The sequence below is a fragment of the Dipodomys ordii genome, unplaced genomic scaffold (assembly GCF_000151885.1).
Source record: "Dipodomys ordii isolate 6190 unplaced genomic scaffold, Dord_2.0 Scaffold10, whole genome shotgun sequence".
Taxonomy (NCBI): Eukaryota; Metazoa; Chordata; class Mammalia; order Rodentia; family Heteromyidae; genus Dipodomys; species Dipodomys ordii.
Genome location: NW_012267226.1, coordinates 19,855,391 through 19,874,548, shown reverse-complemented (window position 1 = coordinate 19,874,548; position 19,158 = coordinate 19,855,391). Strand labels below are relative to the sequence as shown.

At 51.4% G+C, this 19,158-nt stretch overlaps 1 protein-coding gene across 1 annotated transcript in view; it reads left to right on the top strand.

The window, feature by feature from the left end:
* The first annotated feature begins 3,042 nt into the window (after nucleotides 1–3,042).
* Dscaml1 (Down syndrome cell adhesion molecule like 1) overlaps nucleotides 3,043–19,158 on the top strand; it is a 244,295-nt gene continuing 228,179 nt past the window's right edge. Inside the window, exons 1-3 of the mRNA XM_013009493.1 lie at nucleotides 3,043–3,046; nucleotides 3,406–3,723; nucleotides 7,346–7,492. Coding sequence (XP_012864947.1) covers nucleotides 3,043–3,046; nucleotides 3,406–3,723; nucleotides 7,346–7,492 — 469 coding nt within the window. The remainder of the gene's footprint in view (nucleotides 3,047–3,405; nucleotides 3,724–7,345; nucleotides 7,493–19,158) is intronic.

Below are 19,158 nucleotides of genomic sequence, written 5' to 3'. Positions count from 1 at the left end.
TCTGGTCCCCCCCCACTCAGAAGACAGCGGCCCATGTCCCGGGGTGGGAGAAATACGATGCTGCTCGCCTTTCGCTATAAATCTGCTGTAACATTAGCTCTGACAGGTGGCTGGACAATTCCAGTCAATTCATCAATTAAACCCACCCATTTGTAGTGGCCGAGAACTTGGCGTCCTTGGCTTTGTCAGGACTCAAGACCCAGAAGCGCAGGAAGGCAGTGGCCGTGGTGGTGGATGGGAGCAGAGAGGAGCCAGGAAGGAACTCTCCAGGGCCGGGAGGGATGGTTTCGGTTGATCCTTAGCTTGGTTATTCGGTGGAATGAATGGGCGCTAGCTTCTGGCTCTGACATAAAATCAGAGAACATGTGGACATGTGGTATAAAGTTAGGTAAGTCACGTAACAACTTCTCAGGGTGAGTCTTAATTTCCTTACTTGTAAAAAGGGGAGAATAATAATAATCGTGATAATAATAATGATAATACCAGTCCCTAGGGAGTTATCGAGAGGAACTATAATAATTATCTAATGGAAGTAGAAGCATCTGAATGGGCCTGGCATGGAGCCTGACCTACAGCAGCAGTGTGATCAATGTTGGCTATTACTATTGCCTGAGGGGCTTTCATTATGGAAGGCTAGTTCAACTCCCCCCCTCCCTTTTTTTTTAGTCTGGGATTTGAATTCAGAGCCTTGTACTTGCTTGAGCAAGTGCTCTGCCATTTGAACCACATTCCCTGTCCTTTTTCCCTCCCCCCTCCCTCCCTCCCTCCCTTCCTCCCTTCTTTCCTTCCTTCCTTCTTTCCCTCTCTCCATTCTTCCCTCCCCTCCCCTCCCCTTCTCTTCTCTTCCCTTCCCTCCTCTTCCTCCTCCTCCTCCTGCTCCTGCTCCTCCTGCTTCTCCTGCTCTTCTTCCTGCTCCTCCTCCTTCTTATTGATTTTGTTTTGGATAGAATCTCATGCTTTGGCTTAGGATACGCCTCAAACCATGATCCTCCTACCTTTACTTCCCCAAGTTACGGATTGTAAGTGTGCACTATCGTACTCAGAAAACTCGCTTAACCTTCTCTCTGTCCCTGTCCATTTGTCAGGGCAGTGTGCAGTCATTCTGTATTGTGATGGATTTTGCCTCTCAGAATCCACGAAGCCGCCATGGTGAGGGTTTGTGAGTGACTGTCATCTCAGGAGTCACCCGGAACCTCAGAAGGATGTCCCTGCTCTCAAGGGCTATCCAAAGTGTCCAACAGAGGCCTCCACAGCAGGAGTGTGTGTGTGTGTGTGTGTGTGTGTGTGTATTAATCTTGTTCTGCTGAAAATGGAAGCTGGTGGCCTGGTTGTTGTGGCACGGTGAAGCTGCCCGTTCTTTTATGGCAGGGATCACATACAGCCACACGTTCCCACGTGGTTGGTTAGGACCCCAGTGGCTCAGATGACCCGAGTCTGCATCCCGCAGCTCACTTATTAGGTCAAGCGAATCGTCTGCAGACTGCTTCCATTCCTCAGCATCTCGGTTTCCTCATCTGTAACCCGGTACCCTCTTTGCAGGCTGTTGGGAGGATTCGGTCAAATCCTGGCACGTGCCTGGCACGGCGAAGATACTCAACAGGGGTTTGCGGAGCGGTTCTTGTGAGCTGAGGCCGCCTCTCAGGAGGCGAGTGGCCTCATGGGACGGGGCCTGGGAGGTGGGGATGCCGAGAAGCCTTGGGCAGCCTCACCGGGCCCCTGTGCAAGGGTGTGCTCTGTCATCGGGAGAAATCCTACAGCCTCTGCGAGCAGGCATGCAGCCGGAACATTGGCCACCAACGCTACAGGAAGGCTGGGTGGGGGGGACTGGCAGGAGGAGCTGCCCCCTCCCCAGAAGCTAAGGGTGAGGAGCCCGGTGGGGACAGCAGACGCATTTACCGCTACGAGGATGGAGATGCCCCTGCCGCAGCAGCCGGGAGCCCGTGGATGGGGTTTTTATTCTAGCACGGCTGCTAATGGCTTCATCATGGCTTTTTATGAGAAGATGTGAATTGCTCTGGCCAATGAGGCTTAATGGCCTTCTTCAACGACCTGCCTGGTGTCTCCCGGGAGGCTGGGCTCAGAGTTAAGCTAAGAATATTAATACAGTCCGGATGTGGGCCTTCTCCCCCCCTCCCTAAGAAGTTGTGGAAATGGAGGTCAAGCTGGGTCTCCCGAAACACACTGGGAACAAACAGCAGTGGTTTGTTTGCTCCTTGATCTTCCTAGTGGAGAGGGATGGGCTTCCAGCTGGAGACCTGGGGCCAGGCCCTCTCTTCCCCTGGGTTTGTTCCACTGGCCCAGCCTTCTTTAAAGGGGCAGACTCAAGGGTGGGAAGCGGGGAGGGGGTGGGGGCGCTCTCCGATTCTAATTTAGGCAGCTGGATGGAAGCAGGAGGGAAGGTGACATGCAAAATGTCAGTCCATCCTTCCCCACTGCTCATTTCACAGTGCAAGGGAGTTCCCCTTGTGGTTGGCACAAGAGCTGGGTCTTTGGTGCCCAGATCTAGGGCCTGGGTGCTGTCCCTGAGCTTTTTTACTTGAGGCTGGTGCTCTGTGGCTTGAGCCACAGCTCTACTTCCAGCTTTTGGGTGGTTAATTGGAGATAATAATCTCATGGACTTCCCTGCCAGGGCTAGCTTTGAATGGTGATCCTCAGATCTCAGCCTCCTGAGAAGCTGGGATTTCAGGGGGGAGCCACTGGTGCCCTGCCAAGCGGGGTCTTTTGTTCATGAACCTGATCTTTTAGGGCGATGGAGGGAATCTCCCCATAGTCTTAGGGGGGCCATGATAGTCTCAAGCCACCTTCTGTCTCCCAGCTGGGCATCTGGCTTCCTCCAGCCATTCGTCTTGGCCATGGCTTGGAGATATTTGGCCACTCATCTGTGAGCAGGGGACTGGAGCAATGGGTTCAAGTTTCAGTTCTGTAACTTGATCCTAGACAGGCACCTACTGATCTTGGCTCTGTAGAAGGGGAACTGCCCATCTATAAAGGTCTCAAAGGAGAGCTGTCCCTGCCTTTTCTGGCTGTGCCAGAGAGCCGGATATGGGTGGGAACCAGCTGTAGTAGGTGCTCAGTAAATGCCAATTTCTCTAGGTATTGTGGTGTCTTTCCCAATATGTAGATGTGGATGCCTCTCCCCATGACCTTGGCTCCACCAGGAGGGTGAGCCCTTGAACATCTGCCAGGCCTGTGCCAATCTGATGATTTCTTTAGGACAGGAAGTATCTCTCGTTCTTCTTTTCCAGTGCCTGGTATAGACTCAGTGCTCAATATATGCATATTGAACGGCTGATGCTCAGAGGCCAGGTGAATGAGTGTGAGCCTGAGGTATGGGGGTCAGGCCTTTGTGGCTTCCGTAGAAATGGTGTCCATCTAATTGTCCTTTTCCCCTTGCCTCTCCTGCAGCCCGCCCTGAGGATGTCGGCACCAGCCTCTACTTTGTAAATGACTCCCTGCAGCAGGTGACTTTCTCCAGCTCCGTGGGGGTGGTGGTGCCCTGCCCGGCCGCGGGCTCCCCCAGCGCGGCCCTTCGATGGTACCTGGCCACGGGGGACGACATCTACGACGTGCCCCACATTCGGCACGTGCACGCCAACGGGACGCTGCAGCTCTACCCCTTCTCCCCCTCCGCCTTCAATAGCTTCATCCACGACAATGACTACTTCTGCACCGCGGAGAATGCTGCGGGCAAGATCCGGAGCCCCAACATCCGCGTCAAAGCAGGTGCGGGGTTGGGACCGGCCTGGGGTGGGGATGAGGGATGGTGTTGGGAGGTGTGTGACTGCTCAGAATCTTAGAAGAGACCAGGCTCTTGGGGGCCAGGGTCTTCTCTTGAATCTCAGCTGGGCCACTCACCCCATTGTCCATTTAGGTGATGCCTTTCCAAGCCTCAGTTTTCACATCTGCACAGTCAAAGCAAATACCTGGTGCACCAACTGCCAGGGCAGGCAACGTTCAATGAGATTAAATATCACCACACTAAGAACCACAGTCACTTTGGTACTGGACTCAACGGGAAATATTGGCCATGGTTGTTTTTCTAAAACATCTTTTGATTGAAAAACACACGTGTGAATTAGCGGACTTCACGCACACGGAGTCCTGCCGTGTGTCCTCTGGGTCTGTGGCTCACTCTCCTGACGCATTGTACGAAGCCATTCATTGTCATTGCTGTATAGTATTCTGTTGCATGCGTGGACTGTACTTGTTTTCTTTTGTTTTTGCTGGTCCTGGGGCTTGAACTTAGGGCTTAGGTGCTGTCCCTGAGCCTCTCTGTGCTAAAGGATAGCGCAATACAGGACCACTTCTGGTTTTCTGGTCGTTTGTTGGAGACAAGAGTTTCATGGACTTTTCTGCTGGGGCTGGTTTCACGATCCTCAGATCTCAGCCACCTGAGTAGCTAGGATGACAGGCGTGAGCCACCGGCGCCTGGCGTCTGTCTGCACATTGTTTTAAACCTCTCACTGCTGAGAGACGTTTGCATATGGCACCTTTCATGAGTGCAAGCATTTTTTTTTACTCAATAAAAATATTTTATTAAAAATAATTTTTAAAAGATATTTTAAAAAAGAATTGAACAAAACAAGGACAAAGCATGAGTTTGCTGAAGCGGCCTGCAAAAGATGAGCGTTTGGATAAGAATCATGATAGCAAATTTGTAGCAGTGAAGGATTTGGGCCTTGAGGAGCGTGAATGGAGGGAAGAAAGTTTCTAGCTTGGTCTCTTTAGAGAAAAACAGGAAATCTTGCTGGGTAGGTGGCTTAGGAGGTAGAACACCTGTGTAGTGAGTATGAGGACCTGAATTCAAAACCCAGTACTGCCAAAAAATGAATGAATGACTAGAATAATTTTTAGTGTGTGTGTGTGTGTGTGTGTGTGTGTGTGTGTGAGAGAGAGAGAGAGAGAGAGAGAAAGAGAGAGAGAGAGAGAGAGAAAGTGTCCTGAGGCTTGAACTCAGGGCCTAGGTGCTGTCCCTGAGCCTTTTCTCCCAAGTCTCAAGTTCTACGACTTGAACCATAGCTGTACTTTTGAGTTTTGGGTGGTTAATTGAAGAATCTTATGGACTTTTCTTGCTTGGACTGGCTTCAAGCCATGATCCTCGGATCTCAGCCTCCAGAATAGCTAGGATTACAGGCGTGAGCCACTCACACCTGGCTGACTAAAACTTTACAAAAATGGAAATCTTTTTCCTGGGTGGCTGAGATCAGCTCTTCCTCTGGGGTCTCATGACACGCTAGTAAGGTGTGTTCTGACAGTGGTTTTCTTAGCAGGGCACCAGGGGAGCAAGAGCACAGGCCTGAGCCCGCTGGCTGCACAGCCCCAGAATGAGGGTGTGGCATCCTGCCAGCGGCTGGGTCCAGCAGGCCCGGGAAAGCGGGTCTCTGGAGAGGTCTCCTGACTATCTGGCACGCCTTGCAAGATGAGATCGCTGACCTCTCTCAGAGATAATGTTCCAGTATCTGGGTGTGGTAAACTGAGGCAAAGGCTCTGCTTTCTGCAGTGGGTTTGTCTGAGGGTAGATGTGGACCTTTAGAGCCAGGGCCATGCTGCTCAGGGTCCCTTTCCTGGGCTTCCTGCCTGGGAGAATCCGTTTTGTCACTGGCCCTCTGCAAAGACACAGTCTATTGCAATGTCAAGGGTTGGGGTCTGGAAGCTCTAAGACCTGGAACGGATTCCTGTTTGGACTGCAAGCAGCATCACTGGACGGCAAGGGGCTTCTTATTTTGGGGGGACTAAGGCCACAAGAGGCTCAGGACACATAATGAGTGTAACACAGAAATGCTGCTAACTGTGCAAGACAGTCTTGAGAAAGTATGTTATGGGCCAGGCCTTTTAGACACTGTTGACAATGAGGAAACTGAGGCTCCAAAAAAGGTATCTCAGGATTCCAGGCTGCTGGAGAGGAGGCAGGGCCTGCTGGCTTGATGCTGGGTCATCCTTGGATGCCGCAGGGTGGTGTGAAACACACCCCGATCATTCACCCCCACACCTGCACCTCTCCAAGGATGGGGCGTTCCCTCAGGATCCTCGTGTGTGCTGTACCACAGCCCCAGGCAGCTGGCAATGCCTCCCCTCTCCCCCTGCCTCTCCTCCACTTCCTCTGCATCCCTACCCCAGCCCAGCCATGGCCCCCGAGAAGGGCCAGGGAGCACCAGGCCCAATGGGGACACAACCAATTAAGAGGCTCTTCATGGTGCCAGGGAAGCTGCAGGTACACAGCTGGGGGGCTGCCAGGGTCTTAAATGTCGCCCTGGCAACCATGGCAAGGAGAGGAGACGAAGGGCACGCTGCCCAGGTGCCGCTGTGGGACAAGGTCGGCAGGCAGCGGTAGCGCTGTGGACATTCCAGTTCTTGGAGGGAGGACGGCATGAGCCTCAGAAGAGGACAGGGCAGAGTGGGACTCTCCCCGTCTCATTCCTAAGGCTAGGTCATGAGCAGGACATGAGCAGGTTACAGCACCCAGAAACTAACCCTGTAGGGAGGCGGGACTAAATCCTGAGAGAAAGGGGGTTTCTGAGTTTCAAGGCTGGGGTTGCAGGTGGTGATAGGAGACGGGAAAAGCAGCAGGGATCATGGAGATGCTCTACATTTGGAGACAATTTGTTTTAAATAGCCTCTTTCCTTGTCAATTACATTCCTCCCCCCCCCCCAACTCCTCCAAGGCCAGCCCTAATAGGAAGTCTGGTATCTGAACTACATTTCCCAGGATGCATTGGAATGGCCCCAACTTGTTACCTCACCGTGCCACAGGTTTCATTTCTTCAAATGGCAGCTCCTGTGTCCTCAAATGATGTCACTCAGGGACCAGAGATGACACAGGGGCTCGACTTTGGTTTCCTAAGGAGTTCTAGCCTCATTCTTGCCCCTAGCTGATGATACTGCAGCGCCTTGATGTCCTTGTAGCCCTTACCTCCACACCGGAGTCACTAACACTGGAATGAAGGGGTTGGAATTGAGTGTCTGGTGCTGCAGAGGAGGTGCACTTTTGTGATGAGCAGGGTGGTGGGGTCTATAGCTGTGGGGTAGGGAGAAGGTTGGAGAAAGGAGATGTGGGAGGTCCACAGTTCATCACGTTGAGGGAGATAAGCTAAGCTCAGAAAGCCAACTAATGCATGTTTCCATTCATATGTGGCCTCTAGACCAAAACCAACAATAATAATGATTATAATTAATAATAATAATGGGACATGAGTATAAAAGGGAAGTACTATCTGGGGAGGAAGAAGGATCCATCGAGAGGATGGGAGGAAGAAGAGGGTACTAGGGGTGAAGAGTAAATCACACGCGCACACACACACACATCACTTGCTAGCCTTGTGACACTCTTCTCTCAATCTTGCTGCAGTTTTCAGGGAACCCTACACCGTCCGGGTGGAGGATCAAAGGTCAATGCGTGGAAACGTGGCGGTCTTCAAGTGCCTCATTCCTTCTACAGTGCAGGAGTACGTTAGCGTTGTATCCTGGGAGAAAGACACGGTCTCCATCAGCCCAGGTAGGAAGAACTCACGTGGAGGTGGATGGTGCGACCGCTGGGGTGGGGACTGGTGCCTGCACTGGCCAGGATGCTACATGAGACGTTGACATCAGTTCTGAGGAGTGATTGGTTACTGCTCTGGTGATGCTTTGGCAGAGAGTGTCTTTGGTCCCTCTCTCTGGGGGGAGGTGGTGATATTGTCCTAAGGGCCTGGACCTCTACTGGGTTTATGGAGGTCCCAGAAGATACAGGGCTGGTTCTACTCCTGAGAGGAGTGGTGCTGACATCTTCCCAGCCAATGGGGCTCTTCTTGAATCCTCGCCTTGCTCAGCGGCTAGCGTTGGAGCTGGAGTTAATCCTGTGTTGTGCGATCATCTTGCTGCCTCTGCTGAGGTTGTGAGTTTCCAATTGTTATGTTCCTTTTCACCTTGGCAAGGCCTGAGAGCCCCTGGGTGGCTATGTGGGACCCCACAGGCCTGAGACTGAGGTCGGGGTTAATGGTGTCCAAATGAGTCAAGGGGATACGAAGCCAAAGATCCAAAGGGTCCTGCAGGCAGGGAATGGGGCCAGTGTTTGTGAAGGCTGGTGGGGGAACGGGGACCTGGGCAGATCTTGGCACAGCTCTGGGAGAAGCCCCAGTAATGTTGTGCTACTGATGTCATCAGCCAGAATGTGCTGCCTTCCTAGCAGAGTCAGATTTTAAGGTATTTAAAATGTGGTAACATGGAATTTCTTACACAACTGGATTTATGGACTAAGCCTTAGATCCATTAAAATAATAGTGATAAAGAAATATCAGGAATGCTTACTGTTTTTCCAGGCTGTGGGCTAAGAAACCTTCCAGCCTGGTATCATTTTAGTCTCACAAAGGTCCTGAAGTATATATCCTCACCCTTCACTTTATAGAAGAGGAGGCTCAAAGAAAGAAAGCAACTTCTTCCGGGTCACATGTGTATGAAGCAGAGGTTGGAGCTTGAATCCACCTCTGTTTGTCTGTCTGTTTTTCATCTGCTCGGTGCATTCAGCCACACCCAGAGGTGCATTCTTGCACCCACAGGCCTCAACAATGACATACTACCCTCAGTGCTGTGGGGGCTTTGCGTATGGGAAGTGAAAGGCTTAGTGGAACCAGATCCAGGGTAATGAATCTGGGACTGGAGGACTTGGGCTTGAAACTCACTCCAGTTATCTGCCCCTACAGTTCCCCCAACTGTAAAGTGGGCTCACAGGGTTGAAGAAAGAATACAGTGAGTTCACACGTGTGTGTAACGTGCACAGCACTGCCCGGCACACACTGGGGGCATGCTGACTCCTAGCCATGGTGGGTCTCTCTGTTCCTGCTGGAGTCTGACCTGGTGTATTGTGTGGGAGTCTGTGTCACTTACAAGATTGTGTCTGCCAGGGGTGGTGTCTCCTTAGGGTGAGAATTGGGTGGGGTCCATCCATGTACCCCTGCCTTGTGTACAGGCCAACACTCACTTGGTGACCAGTGAGCGATGGATTCTGGGAGGCATTAAAACGAGGGCGAGAGTGGCAGACCAGAACAGATGAGGGAAGATGGTTTAACCGGCTCCTGGGCTGAGGAGCTGGAGGCGGGAAGCCTCCCCCAGGCGGCCCTTGTAGTTGGTGCTTCAGGGCTGTTTTGATGTCAAGACTGGGCTGGAGGCCCCAGAGGGGTTAATTATCGGGGAAGTGGCCTTGATGTTAATCTGCAGGGCTGTGTTCATCTTTGGTGCGTTAGAACCCTCATCTTTGCTTTGGTCTTGGAGAATTTTCCTCCCCAGCCCAGCCCTCCAATCCCATCCATAATCATTCTAGATCATTCTACAGCTGCCTGTTAGATCCAAGGACAGTCTGCCTTATGCACGTGACTCTAACTATAATGGTCCTGGAGGAACCAGTAAGAACCAGAGAGAGCAGGGTTTGTGTCCTGCAGCCTCTGTAGGAGAGAGGCTCTGCTGGGGCACACATGCCACATGCTTTAAATCTGGAAAATGCAAATTGGTTTGATTTTTTTTTTCTGTATAAAATTAGGACTTTTCTGCTATCCACATTCATACTAGTGTGTGTGCATGCATGTGTGTGTGCGTGTGTGTGTGTGTGTGTGTGTTTTGAGATGGGAAGGTCTGGTAACAGTTCCTCACAGGGTTGGGGATGACTTGGTGATGAGTTGATGTAAATGGTCAGGAAGGGTTGTCAGAGCCTGGTTCTCCTCCTGTGGGCGCTTCAGGATTGGTTCTGTATCAGAGGACCTGCGTGGATGTTGACCTCTGGGTGGGCTGGATTTGCAAACTCCACAAAATACAGAGAAGGCCAGGACTGAGACTGGAAAGCAGGAGGAGGAGGAGGAGGGAGGCAGACATGTGCCAATCAGGGCCCAGGAAGGGTAAGGGGGAGGAGCTTATGGCCCACAGGCGGCTGCCAGCCCCTGTTTCTGGTATTCCGAGATGGAGCATCTGCTTTTGGACTATCTGTGATTATCTTGGAGGTAGCCATGGTCCTTTGCTGTGCTTTCCAAAGGCTGGGAGGACAGACGGCCCCAAGTGTTGTCTTCCCTGTGGCCCCTTACTGGGTCAGCTGCTGCTGGTCTCAACTTCCCCTCCTTCCAGTGAGTCTTTGTCCTATAATCGGGCTGTGTCTGCCCCTCCTTCTCTCCTGGGGGACTTGATCCTGGAGCCGGTAGGGTGATCATGGGAGGACTAAGGACTGTGCACAAACATAAATTAAAATTAAGGCCTCCAGTGAGCTGAGATGTGGTTTAATTTCCCATCTGCATGATCACCATTACAATGCATGTTATTGGATATAAAGATAAATCCGGCCCTGTTCCTAATAGCTTTTAATTTCCACCAGACCTGATTATATCAAAGCGGGTTCCTTATGGGAGTTTCCCAGCATGCTCTTCTCCAGCATCCTGCCTGACTGTCTTAGCCTCAGCGGGGAGTTTTGGACACTACTCAAATACAGGCCAGATGTGTTCTCTGCTACTCTGGAAGGCGATCCTGGATGAGGCCTCTGGCCCACTTTGGATGGCCACCCTGGAGGCTGAGCTGCTGCCCTGCCTTTGCCAGGCCAGGGGTATGTCTGGGCCATTACTGCTGTGGGAAGAGAGAAGCAGGGAGAATGGGGACATGTCTGCCAAGGATGAGGTGGAGAGATACCTTTCTAAAAAGCCCCTCCCCCTTCGAGGACTCCTCCTCTTCCTCCATGCAGCCCACTTTTGCCCACAGGTGTGATTTAACCCTCCTTCCTCCAGCTTCCATGCCTCCTTCCACACATCCCTGCTGCCTGTACCAGCCTGGTGGATTCGATGCCCTCCTCCCCTTGGTGCCTAGATCCTTGAGGCTGACAGATGAGCCTGCTGGCAGATACACGGTGCATTCCTGCTGCTCCTTTCTTCTGTCTTGTCTTGTCTGTCTGTCTGAACAGGAGGGTGGATGGCGATATCTTTCTCATCGTTTTATCCCCGTGACCAGCATAGCTCTGTCACAGAGAAATAATAATGAGATTAATGATAATACCTCTCATGTGTGGAGCCCTCTTTTGGGGTTTGGCATTTTACATACATTATCTCTAATCCTCACAATCGCCCTTTAAGAGAGATAATGTGGGGTTTGGTTTTGTTCTCTTCTGTTCTGTTTTGTTTTCCAATTTTGCAAATGAGGCTATGGAGGCCCAGGCAAGTTAAGCATCTTATCCGAGGCCACACAGCTAACAGGGATAAAGCCTGGATTTGAGCTGGGGTTCTCAGCTTCCTTGGCTTCCTGCGGCCTTGTCAGAGAAGATCCTTCATTAGGAATCAGTTGACCTCAGCTTTCAACCTAGGAGGAGGGCCTGTCCTTGGCCTTGGACTTGCTTGGGGTGGGGTGGGAGACATCAAAAACATGTCATTGTCAGCCCTTGTAGCCACCTCTGGGTGTATGTACCAAGACTAGAGGCTTTGGCTAAAGATCAGTGGACAAACAAAAGCTTCTGATGGGGGAGCTCTGACCAGCTGCACAGAGAACCCCAACATGGGAAGCAAGGGTGATCCAACCTGCTTTGGCCTTGGTGTGCAGATTCCACTTCCTAAGGACGATTTGCTCAGGCTGACCGGAAGCTTACTTTGGTTTTCATGTGTCTACACCAGCTGGGGTGGGAGGTGGGTTTGGGGCATAGGCAGGCAGCAAGTGAACATCTATAGTCAGAGATCATGTAGCCCGGCCCCCTTCGTGAGGGGGGGGCCGCAGTCCCACACTGGCCTGCCAGCCTCTCCTGTGCATGCCAGCCACTCCGTTCTAACCACTCCTAGAAGAAGGTGTTTTTTTTTTTCCTCCTTTAACTATCAGCTCTTTTTCCTTCCTAGTCTAAACCCTATCCATCCTTCAAAGTCATGTTCAAATAGCTGGATGTCTTTCCAGGATGTCTTTCCTGATTTCCACTAAGGATGGATTTAAGTGTCACCCAGATTAACCTCCTCCCGGGAAGCCTTTGCTGAACTCCCTCCCCACTCCCAACTCCAGCTCCGCCAGCCTGCCCAGCCATTAGCGGTCTTTGTCCTGTGAGGAGAGTTGAAAAGTACAGGGGTGTGGCATCCTCAGGGTGAGTCCTTCTTGTACTCAGGCCTTCCCCTGCCCTCCCCTCCCCTGCTCTCCCCTCTCCTTCCTTGCCCTCCCCTCCTGAGCTCAGAGGGGACAATGGGACAGTGGGGTGGTTCCTTCTCCCCTTCCACTCTGATCTGTGATGAGGGGAAGGGACCCCAAAGTCACATGGGAAGTGGGGGTGTTGTCATGGTTACCAGACTTGTGAGTGGAGTCTGGCTCCCCTAAATGTAATCTTGAGCCCAGACAGATGACCACTGCCTGAATGCCAATATTTCATGGTGATAATTGGAAAAACATGGCTGGGGTATATTGTAGTCATCTCCAAATGGAGATTTGTGGGTATCTGTCTATCTATCTACCTATCTATCTATCTATCTATCTATCTATCTATCTATCTATCTATCTATCTATCTATCTATCTATCTATCTATCTATCTATCTATTGTTGATTGTAGGGTTGGAACTCAGAGCCTGGGTGCTGTCCTTGAGCCCTATTGCTCAAGTCTAGTGCTCTCCCACTTTGAGCCACAGTTCTACCTCCGGTTTTCTGGTGGTTTACTGGAGATCACAGTTTCACAGACTTTCCTGCCCAGGCTGGTCTTGAGCTGTGATTCTCAGATCTCAGCCTCCTGAATAGCTAGGATTATAGGTGTGCACCACTGGTGCTTGTCTGTGGGTTTTTATTTTTCTGATAGTACTGGGGTTTGAACTCAGGGCTTTGCACTTGCTATGCAGTTACTCTCTCTATGGTTTTATCCATGCACTAAGCCCTCTTGGCTTTAGGTTATTTTGCAGATAGAGTTTTGTGCATTTTGCCCAGCTAGCCTTGGACTGGGGTCCTCTTACCTACACTTCCCACATAGCTGGGATTACCGATGCGACCACTGTACCCTATTGTTTGTTGATATGGGAGCTTCAGCAAGTACTGTTTCCCTGGAAGAGGCAGTTGGTTCCAGAGAGACAGCTGGCTTTTACAGTTGGCTTTGGTGGGGAAGAGAATATCAGGTACACACTTTCACGTTCTTCCTCCAAATGCACAGAGAAAATCCTGCCTTTGGAAGCCTCTGAGCACCCTGCAGGTGAGAGACGCAAAGGCAGCATTTGGAGGCAGCAAAAGCGTTCTCTTCCTAGTCAGATGACCTGCATATCATCCCAGGAAGAAGTAAGTGATCTGTTATCGAGTGCCTATGTGTGACCAGAGCCGTTCCTGTGTCATTTCCCCTAGCTTCACACCTGTCCTTTGTCCTGTGTAGAAGTCGAGGAGTCTGAGGCCTGGCCAGTCAGCCTCTGGCCTGGGGTCATCGGGCAAGGAGGTGGCAGGGCCATATCTGAGACCAGAGCTGGGCGGTTTCAGCTCTTGGCTACCTGTGCCATCCACGCTCTGCGCTGCCTGTCATCTGTGTGCTGCTTTCTGCTCCTCACGAGCCTTATCTGACCAGTTCTGTTAGGCCTGTGGGGAACCTAAGCTTCACAGAGGCATTGGGCTGGCAGAGACCAAGGATTAGAGGGCTGGGAGGGCCCGGTGGGGGGGGGGTGCTGTCCAAGGTCCTACTCTAGGTCCAAACTCTAGGTTTGACAGCTGGGTCCCAGGGGCTTCCACATGGGTGCCACCCCAACTCTCCAAGATTTCTCCATTCCCATCGGGGCGGGTTGCTCCTTTCCATCTGCCTTGCTCCCTAATCTAGCAGAAATGTCCCATGTCCACGCGTGCCCCTGGCTGTGTGTGCATGTGTCCTGTTTTGCTTTTCCATTTAGTGCGTAGTGGGCATTTTTTTTTTTTTGCTTCCAGAGCACCCACTGGGTGAATTGCAGCAGATTTCAAACAAGTGCCAGGCACGCGCTCAGCCCCGGGCTCACACCGCCACAGCGGACAGGGACAGGCAGCATTGTTTGGTTAAGTTGGTCCCTCTGTAAGTTACCCTGAAATCAGCACGGAATTCTTTCTAGAAGGTTATCCTACACATACATCATCATTAGACTCCCTCATTTTTGTTTAATACCTACCTAACTGTGCCGTAGTCGAAAAATGTGTGTTTAGTGAAGTCAAGGGTTGCGGGAAAATTATAGGGTTTTCAAAAACACATTTGCTTTGCTGGTGCTCACATCAGAGTCGGCGTGGCCTCTCGTTCCCCATCTCGCTGCAAACACAGGCACCGTTCGCTGAACCCTGGCATCTCACGTAGGGCGGCAGGAAGGCAACGGTGGCACTTCTAACACAGCGGAGCTATGTATGGGTGACGCTTCCTGCCAAGCTTGTGATTTGGAATACTGTGGCACGCTGGCAGAGCCAGAGCCGTGGAAAGACAGCGCCGAGGCTCGGAGCCCTGGGAGGCCGTGGGGGGGCACATGCAGCAGGCGGGGTGATCACATCTATAAGGCTGGAAGCCTCACTGGGGCCCGGCACACAGTAGGTGCGCAAACTGTCTGTCCAATGCTTGGAGGAGGATGGAACCTGGAGAGCGGCGATCCCTTTAAATTTGGTGGTAAAGGGGGTGAGCTCAAGGGAAGGGTGCTATGCTTTCTGCCTGGTTCAGTGGCTGCCAGAATAAGTCCACCTTTGATCTTGTTTTGCCATCAGCAGGACTGGCATGGAGACTCTTATAATGGAGTGACGCTGTGTGGTAAGAAAGTCCTTTGGAGAGACTTGGGTTCGAATCTTGACCCTGCTTCTCACTAGTCAGGGGACCTGGGACATATTCTTTAACCTTTCAGGGGCTTACTATTCTCACTCCCAAGGATTAAAAATTGGATACATCTTTCCTTATTTTCCTTCCTTCCTTCCTTCCTTCTTTCTTTCTGTCTTTCTTTCTTTCTTTCTTTCTTTCTTTCTTTCTTTCTTCCTCTCTCTTTCTTTTTTATCTCTCTCTTTTCTTATTTATTGTTGGCATTACTAGGGTTTTGAATTCAGGGCTAGGCAAGTGTTTTGAATTGATGGCCAGGCAAGTGCTCTACTTCTGAGCCATGCCTCCGTCCCTTTTTTGCATTGGTTATTCTGAGATGGGATCTCTCTTTTGGTACAGATATGTGCCTGGACCAGGATCTGCCTATTTTATGCTTCCCATGGGAGCTGGGGTGATAGAAACACACTGCCACACTCAGCTTTCTTCCTTCAAGATGGTGTCTCTCAGGTCTTATTTTGACTTTGGTTGGCTTGGAACTGTTTTCTACTTTCAGCTGGGATATCAGACAAAAGTCACCATACCCAGATATTGATTGAGAAAGTCTCAAGTATATCTCTCAGCTGGCTGGCCTCAAACAATGATCCCCCAGCTCTCAACCTCTCTATTGAGAAATTCTGTTTTCTATTTATATTACTTTTTAAAAATACAGGTCTGTTTTCTGCATATAAATTCTCTGTACATAGGTTTTCAATTCTTCCTAGGCCTGGGCAGACACAAACTTGCCAACTGACCCAGGGCTTGGAAGGTCTTTGTGGATCGTGCCCAATGCAGGTGTGAGGGTCTAGAAGGAAACCCAGTCTTCTTACATAGGAGTCACATGACCTTTAGGGTAGTAGGCAAAATGGCAAGATGGTGAGATTCACCATGAGGGGGAAGTAGAGGCAGGGAGCCCGTGGTGGTACCGCCCTGAGCCCAGGGCCCAAGCCCTTGTGTGCTAGGGCTTGGGCCCTGGGCTCAGGGCGGTACCACCACGGGCTCCCTGCCTGGCATTTGTCTGTGTGCAAAGACCACCAGAGCCTCAGCCTCCCAGCCTGTGCTGCAGTGGAATGCTGCCAGCTTGGAGACCCAGCAAGGGCAGGTGAGAGGCCCCTGGGCTTGGAGCAAGGCCAGTGAGCAGGAAGTGTTTCCCTTCTCTACCTCAGGCTCCTTTCTCCACTGCAGGGGCGCGTGGTGATTGGGGGCTCAGAGCAGGCCTGAATACCCATGTCTTTAGGGATAGAGAATCTTCCGGAATCCCAGAGAGAGCTAGGAGAAGACAAATGAGGAGAAAGAGGCCAGCGAGAGAGAAAGGGGTGGGGGGAGGATTGATGGGGGTGGGGTGGGTGAAGTGGGGGGGGAGTCCTAGCTCTCAATTCAGCTTCTGCCCCCTGGGTACTGGTGCCCATGGGGTGTGGGCTGAGGGTCAGTGTGGTGGGTTTTCTGAGACTTCGTATAGCAAAGTTTTCACACAAGGTCTTTCTTTGCCTTAGGGTAGGACACAGAAAAGGAAAGCGCTTGCATCTGGAATGTTCCAGAGGACCCCCCCAACCCCCCATCACTGATAGAGGCCCAGTGAAGCTGTTTTATAAGGCTTCTCCAGCTGGGAGGGGTGGTCCTCCTCCGGGGCTAGACACAAGCTCACATCCTGGGTTGGGCCAGGCCGCGCCTGCGCAGGCCTTGTCTCATACCGAGTCCCGTCCTCCAGGCTTGGTGTCCCTGGCTATGTTGGCATCAGCAGCCATCAGCTGACTGAATTTTGAGTTCGTTATAGAGTTTAGCACATATTTTGGAGCACTTCCTGCGTGCGAGATGCGGTGTACACGATGTTATGTAGACACGGCGTCCCAGGGGGGTTCGCTTGGGGGCACCCCAAGGGATGTGGGGAAGCTTCCTCTTCCCACACACCCACGAAACACACTGAAATCAAAACACAGATGTATGCGCATGTATAAATAGTATCAATGTGTTGATGTCATGGGCACACGTGCTCACACTTTCTACTAGCGACACGCCATCGGACCCCATAGGGGTCCACCTATGGAAATCCCCTGCAGCTCCGAGAGCAGAGCGGAGAGAGGCGTGGGACGAGGGGCCCCCTGCCTAACGGAGAAGGTCCCAGGCTTGGCCCCTTCTCCTGGACAAAGAGCCAGTGTCTGACTTCCTGTTTATCTTTGAGGTGTTTTATATTTTGTGGTCAGCCTTGGGCCCGCCCCTATTGAGTGAAGTCTACAAGGTATGGGCACAAGTTGGGGGTGCCGGGTGGGCTTGCTATGTCACAGGAGAGGTGAGCTTCGGATACAGGTGAGTGTGGGAGGAAGCTGCGGGAGAGGCAGGGCGTTGTCTGCGTGGCTGAGAGAGGGAAGGTGGGTCTGGGCCTCTCTGGTCCACTGTGAGATGCGGTCTGGGATCCACGGGGCCAGCTGAGCCTCCTCCAAGGGACTTCTAGAATGCCAGCGTTCAACCTCAGAATTCTACAAGCCGGTTGCACAAACACCGCGTCTGCCCTAGAACTATCAGATGAGGGTCACCAGGTGGGTAACACGTGGGCCTCTGGACTCGTGGAAGCCACCAGTGTGGTTGCAGTGAACCGCTGGGGTCCAGGTGAAGGAGGCCAGGAAAGCAAACTTCTGGGAGACTGAGAGTGAGAGCAATGGTTTGCTCTTAGAAAGAACAGCCACATTTGGCTGGAGCACAAGAGGCACCCAGCATGGCGTGGAAATGATGCTGTATGAGTGGAGTGATGTGAACAGGTAATGGGAGCCTGAAGATTTGGAGCCAAGAATAGTCTGGAAGGCATTCCAGGGCTTGGTTTTCAATGATCAAGGGTGTGAGATTGTCTGTCTCAGCCTGCTAGCATCCACTTGTGCCCTTGAATTATCACTGGGCGTCCCCTGGGAAGGGGCGGGTCCAAAGCCACCTCTGGTACATATTTGCACCCCTGTTTCCTTCCTGAGGTGCAGGCAGGTGAGTATGGGGGAAGGAGGGGGCCACACGGGTTCCTAACCAGGGGTCAAGCAATAGGAGGCTGCAATGCAAACTAGTCTCTGACCTTCCATACTATAGGAATCCTTAATCCCAAACTCTGAAATCTGAACTACTCCTTAATTTGAGACTTTCTGAGCCACCAGCATGATGTCCCAAGTTCCCTTGCTGCTCCATGCTGCTGAAGTAGGCTGAGCGCCTGGGACAGTGATAGTGCTGAGCCCTACAGGAAAGACAGACACAGGAATGTTCCTGCAAGGGATCTGCACACATGTGCACAAAGAGCCATGAGTACAGGCAGGGTGACCACAGCCATGATTACGATGGTCAAAATTTGGAAACCAAAAATGGAGAAAATGCAATCTTCTGCCTGGTGCCAGGGGCACACACCTGTAACCCTAGCTATTCAGGAGGCTGAGATCTGAGGATCATGGTTCAAAGCCAGCCCAGACAGACAAATCAGCAAAAAGCCAGAAGTACCAGCGTGGTTCAAGTGGTAGAGTGCTCCAGCTCTGAGTGAAAAAGCTGAGGGACAGTGCCCAGGTCTTGAGTTCAAGTCCCCTCTCCCACCCCACCCCCACTGCAATGTTCTGTGTTCATTCAACAGAGTTCAGTGCTTCAGGGGAAGGTAGGAACCAGGACTTTATGACCAGCCTGGACACATTATTTAGAGGAAAAAAAAGTGAAATGTAAAACAACAAAACAAAACACAAAAAAACCCCACCGAGTTACAGAAGGATGCATACATTATGGTGCCATTTGTGTAAAGTTTGAAAACATGCAAACCAGTCCTCTGTATTGTTTCTGGATACATACATATGCAGCCAAAGTATAACAATGTTTGTACGAATGATAAACACCATACTCAGGGCAATGCTTACCTTGGAGGAAGAAGAGGAGGCAGCGAAGGCTCAGGGAGGGAAATACAACTGTTTTGAGCCCCCCCAAAAAACCCACAACGGTTTCTTCTAAAAATGATTAAGAAAAGAATATAGCAAAAAAAAACCCACACCCCAAACCCACAAAACAACCCTATAGGCCTTTTTATATCAGCCATATGTTTTTCATATGCATGCTTATTTTGTAAGAAAAGAACACATTTCAATCCAAGGAACAAAGGTGGTGAGGTGGATTTGGGGGTTCCCCTATGATATCCCAGGGTTAGGGGTAGCAGTGCAGGCAGAAAGGTTGTTGGTAAAAGGGAATTGGGTTGCTGGGTCTGGGAAGGTAGGGGTGGGGAACGCCGCCGCCGCCCCCCCCCCGGCCCTGCCAAGCATGCAGACTGGCAGGCATACAGCTGCATCCTCCGGGGGGGATTTACCCTGCCCCCTCCTCCAAGCCCACCTTGGGCAAGATTGGTGCTCTCAATAGTTGTTAAATAACAACAATTAAAAGTGGCATAAATATGAGACAAGAAATGTATCTGCCTCGGGACCCCACTGTAATCTGTTTCTGGGTT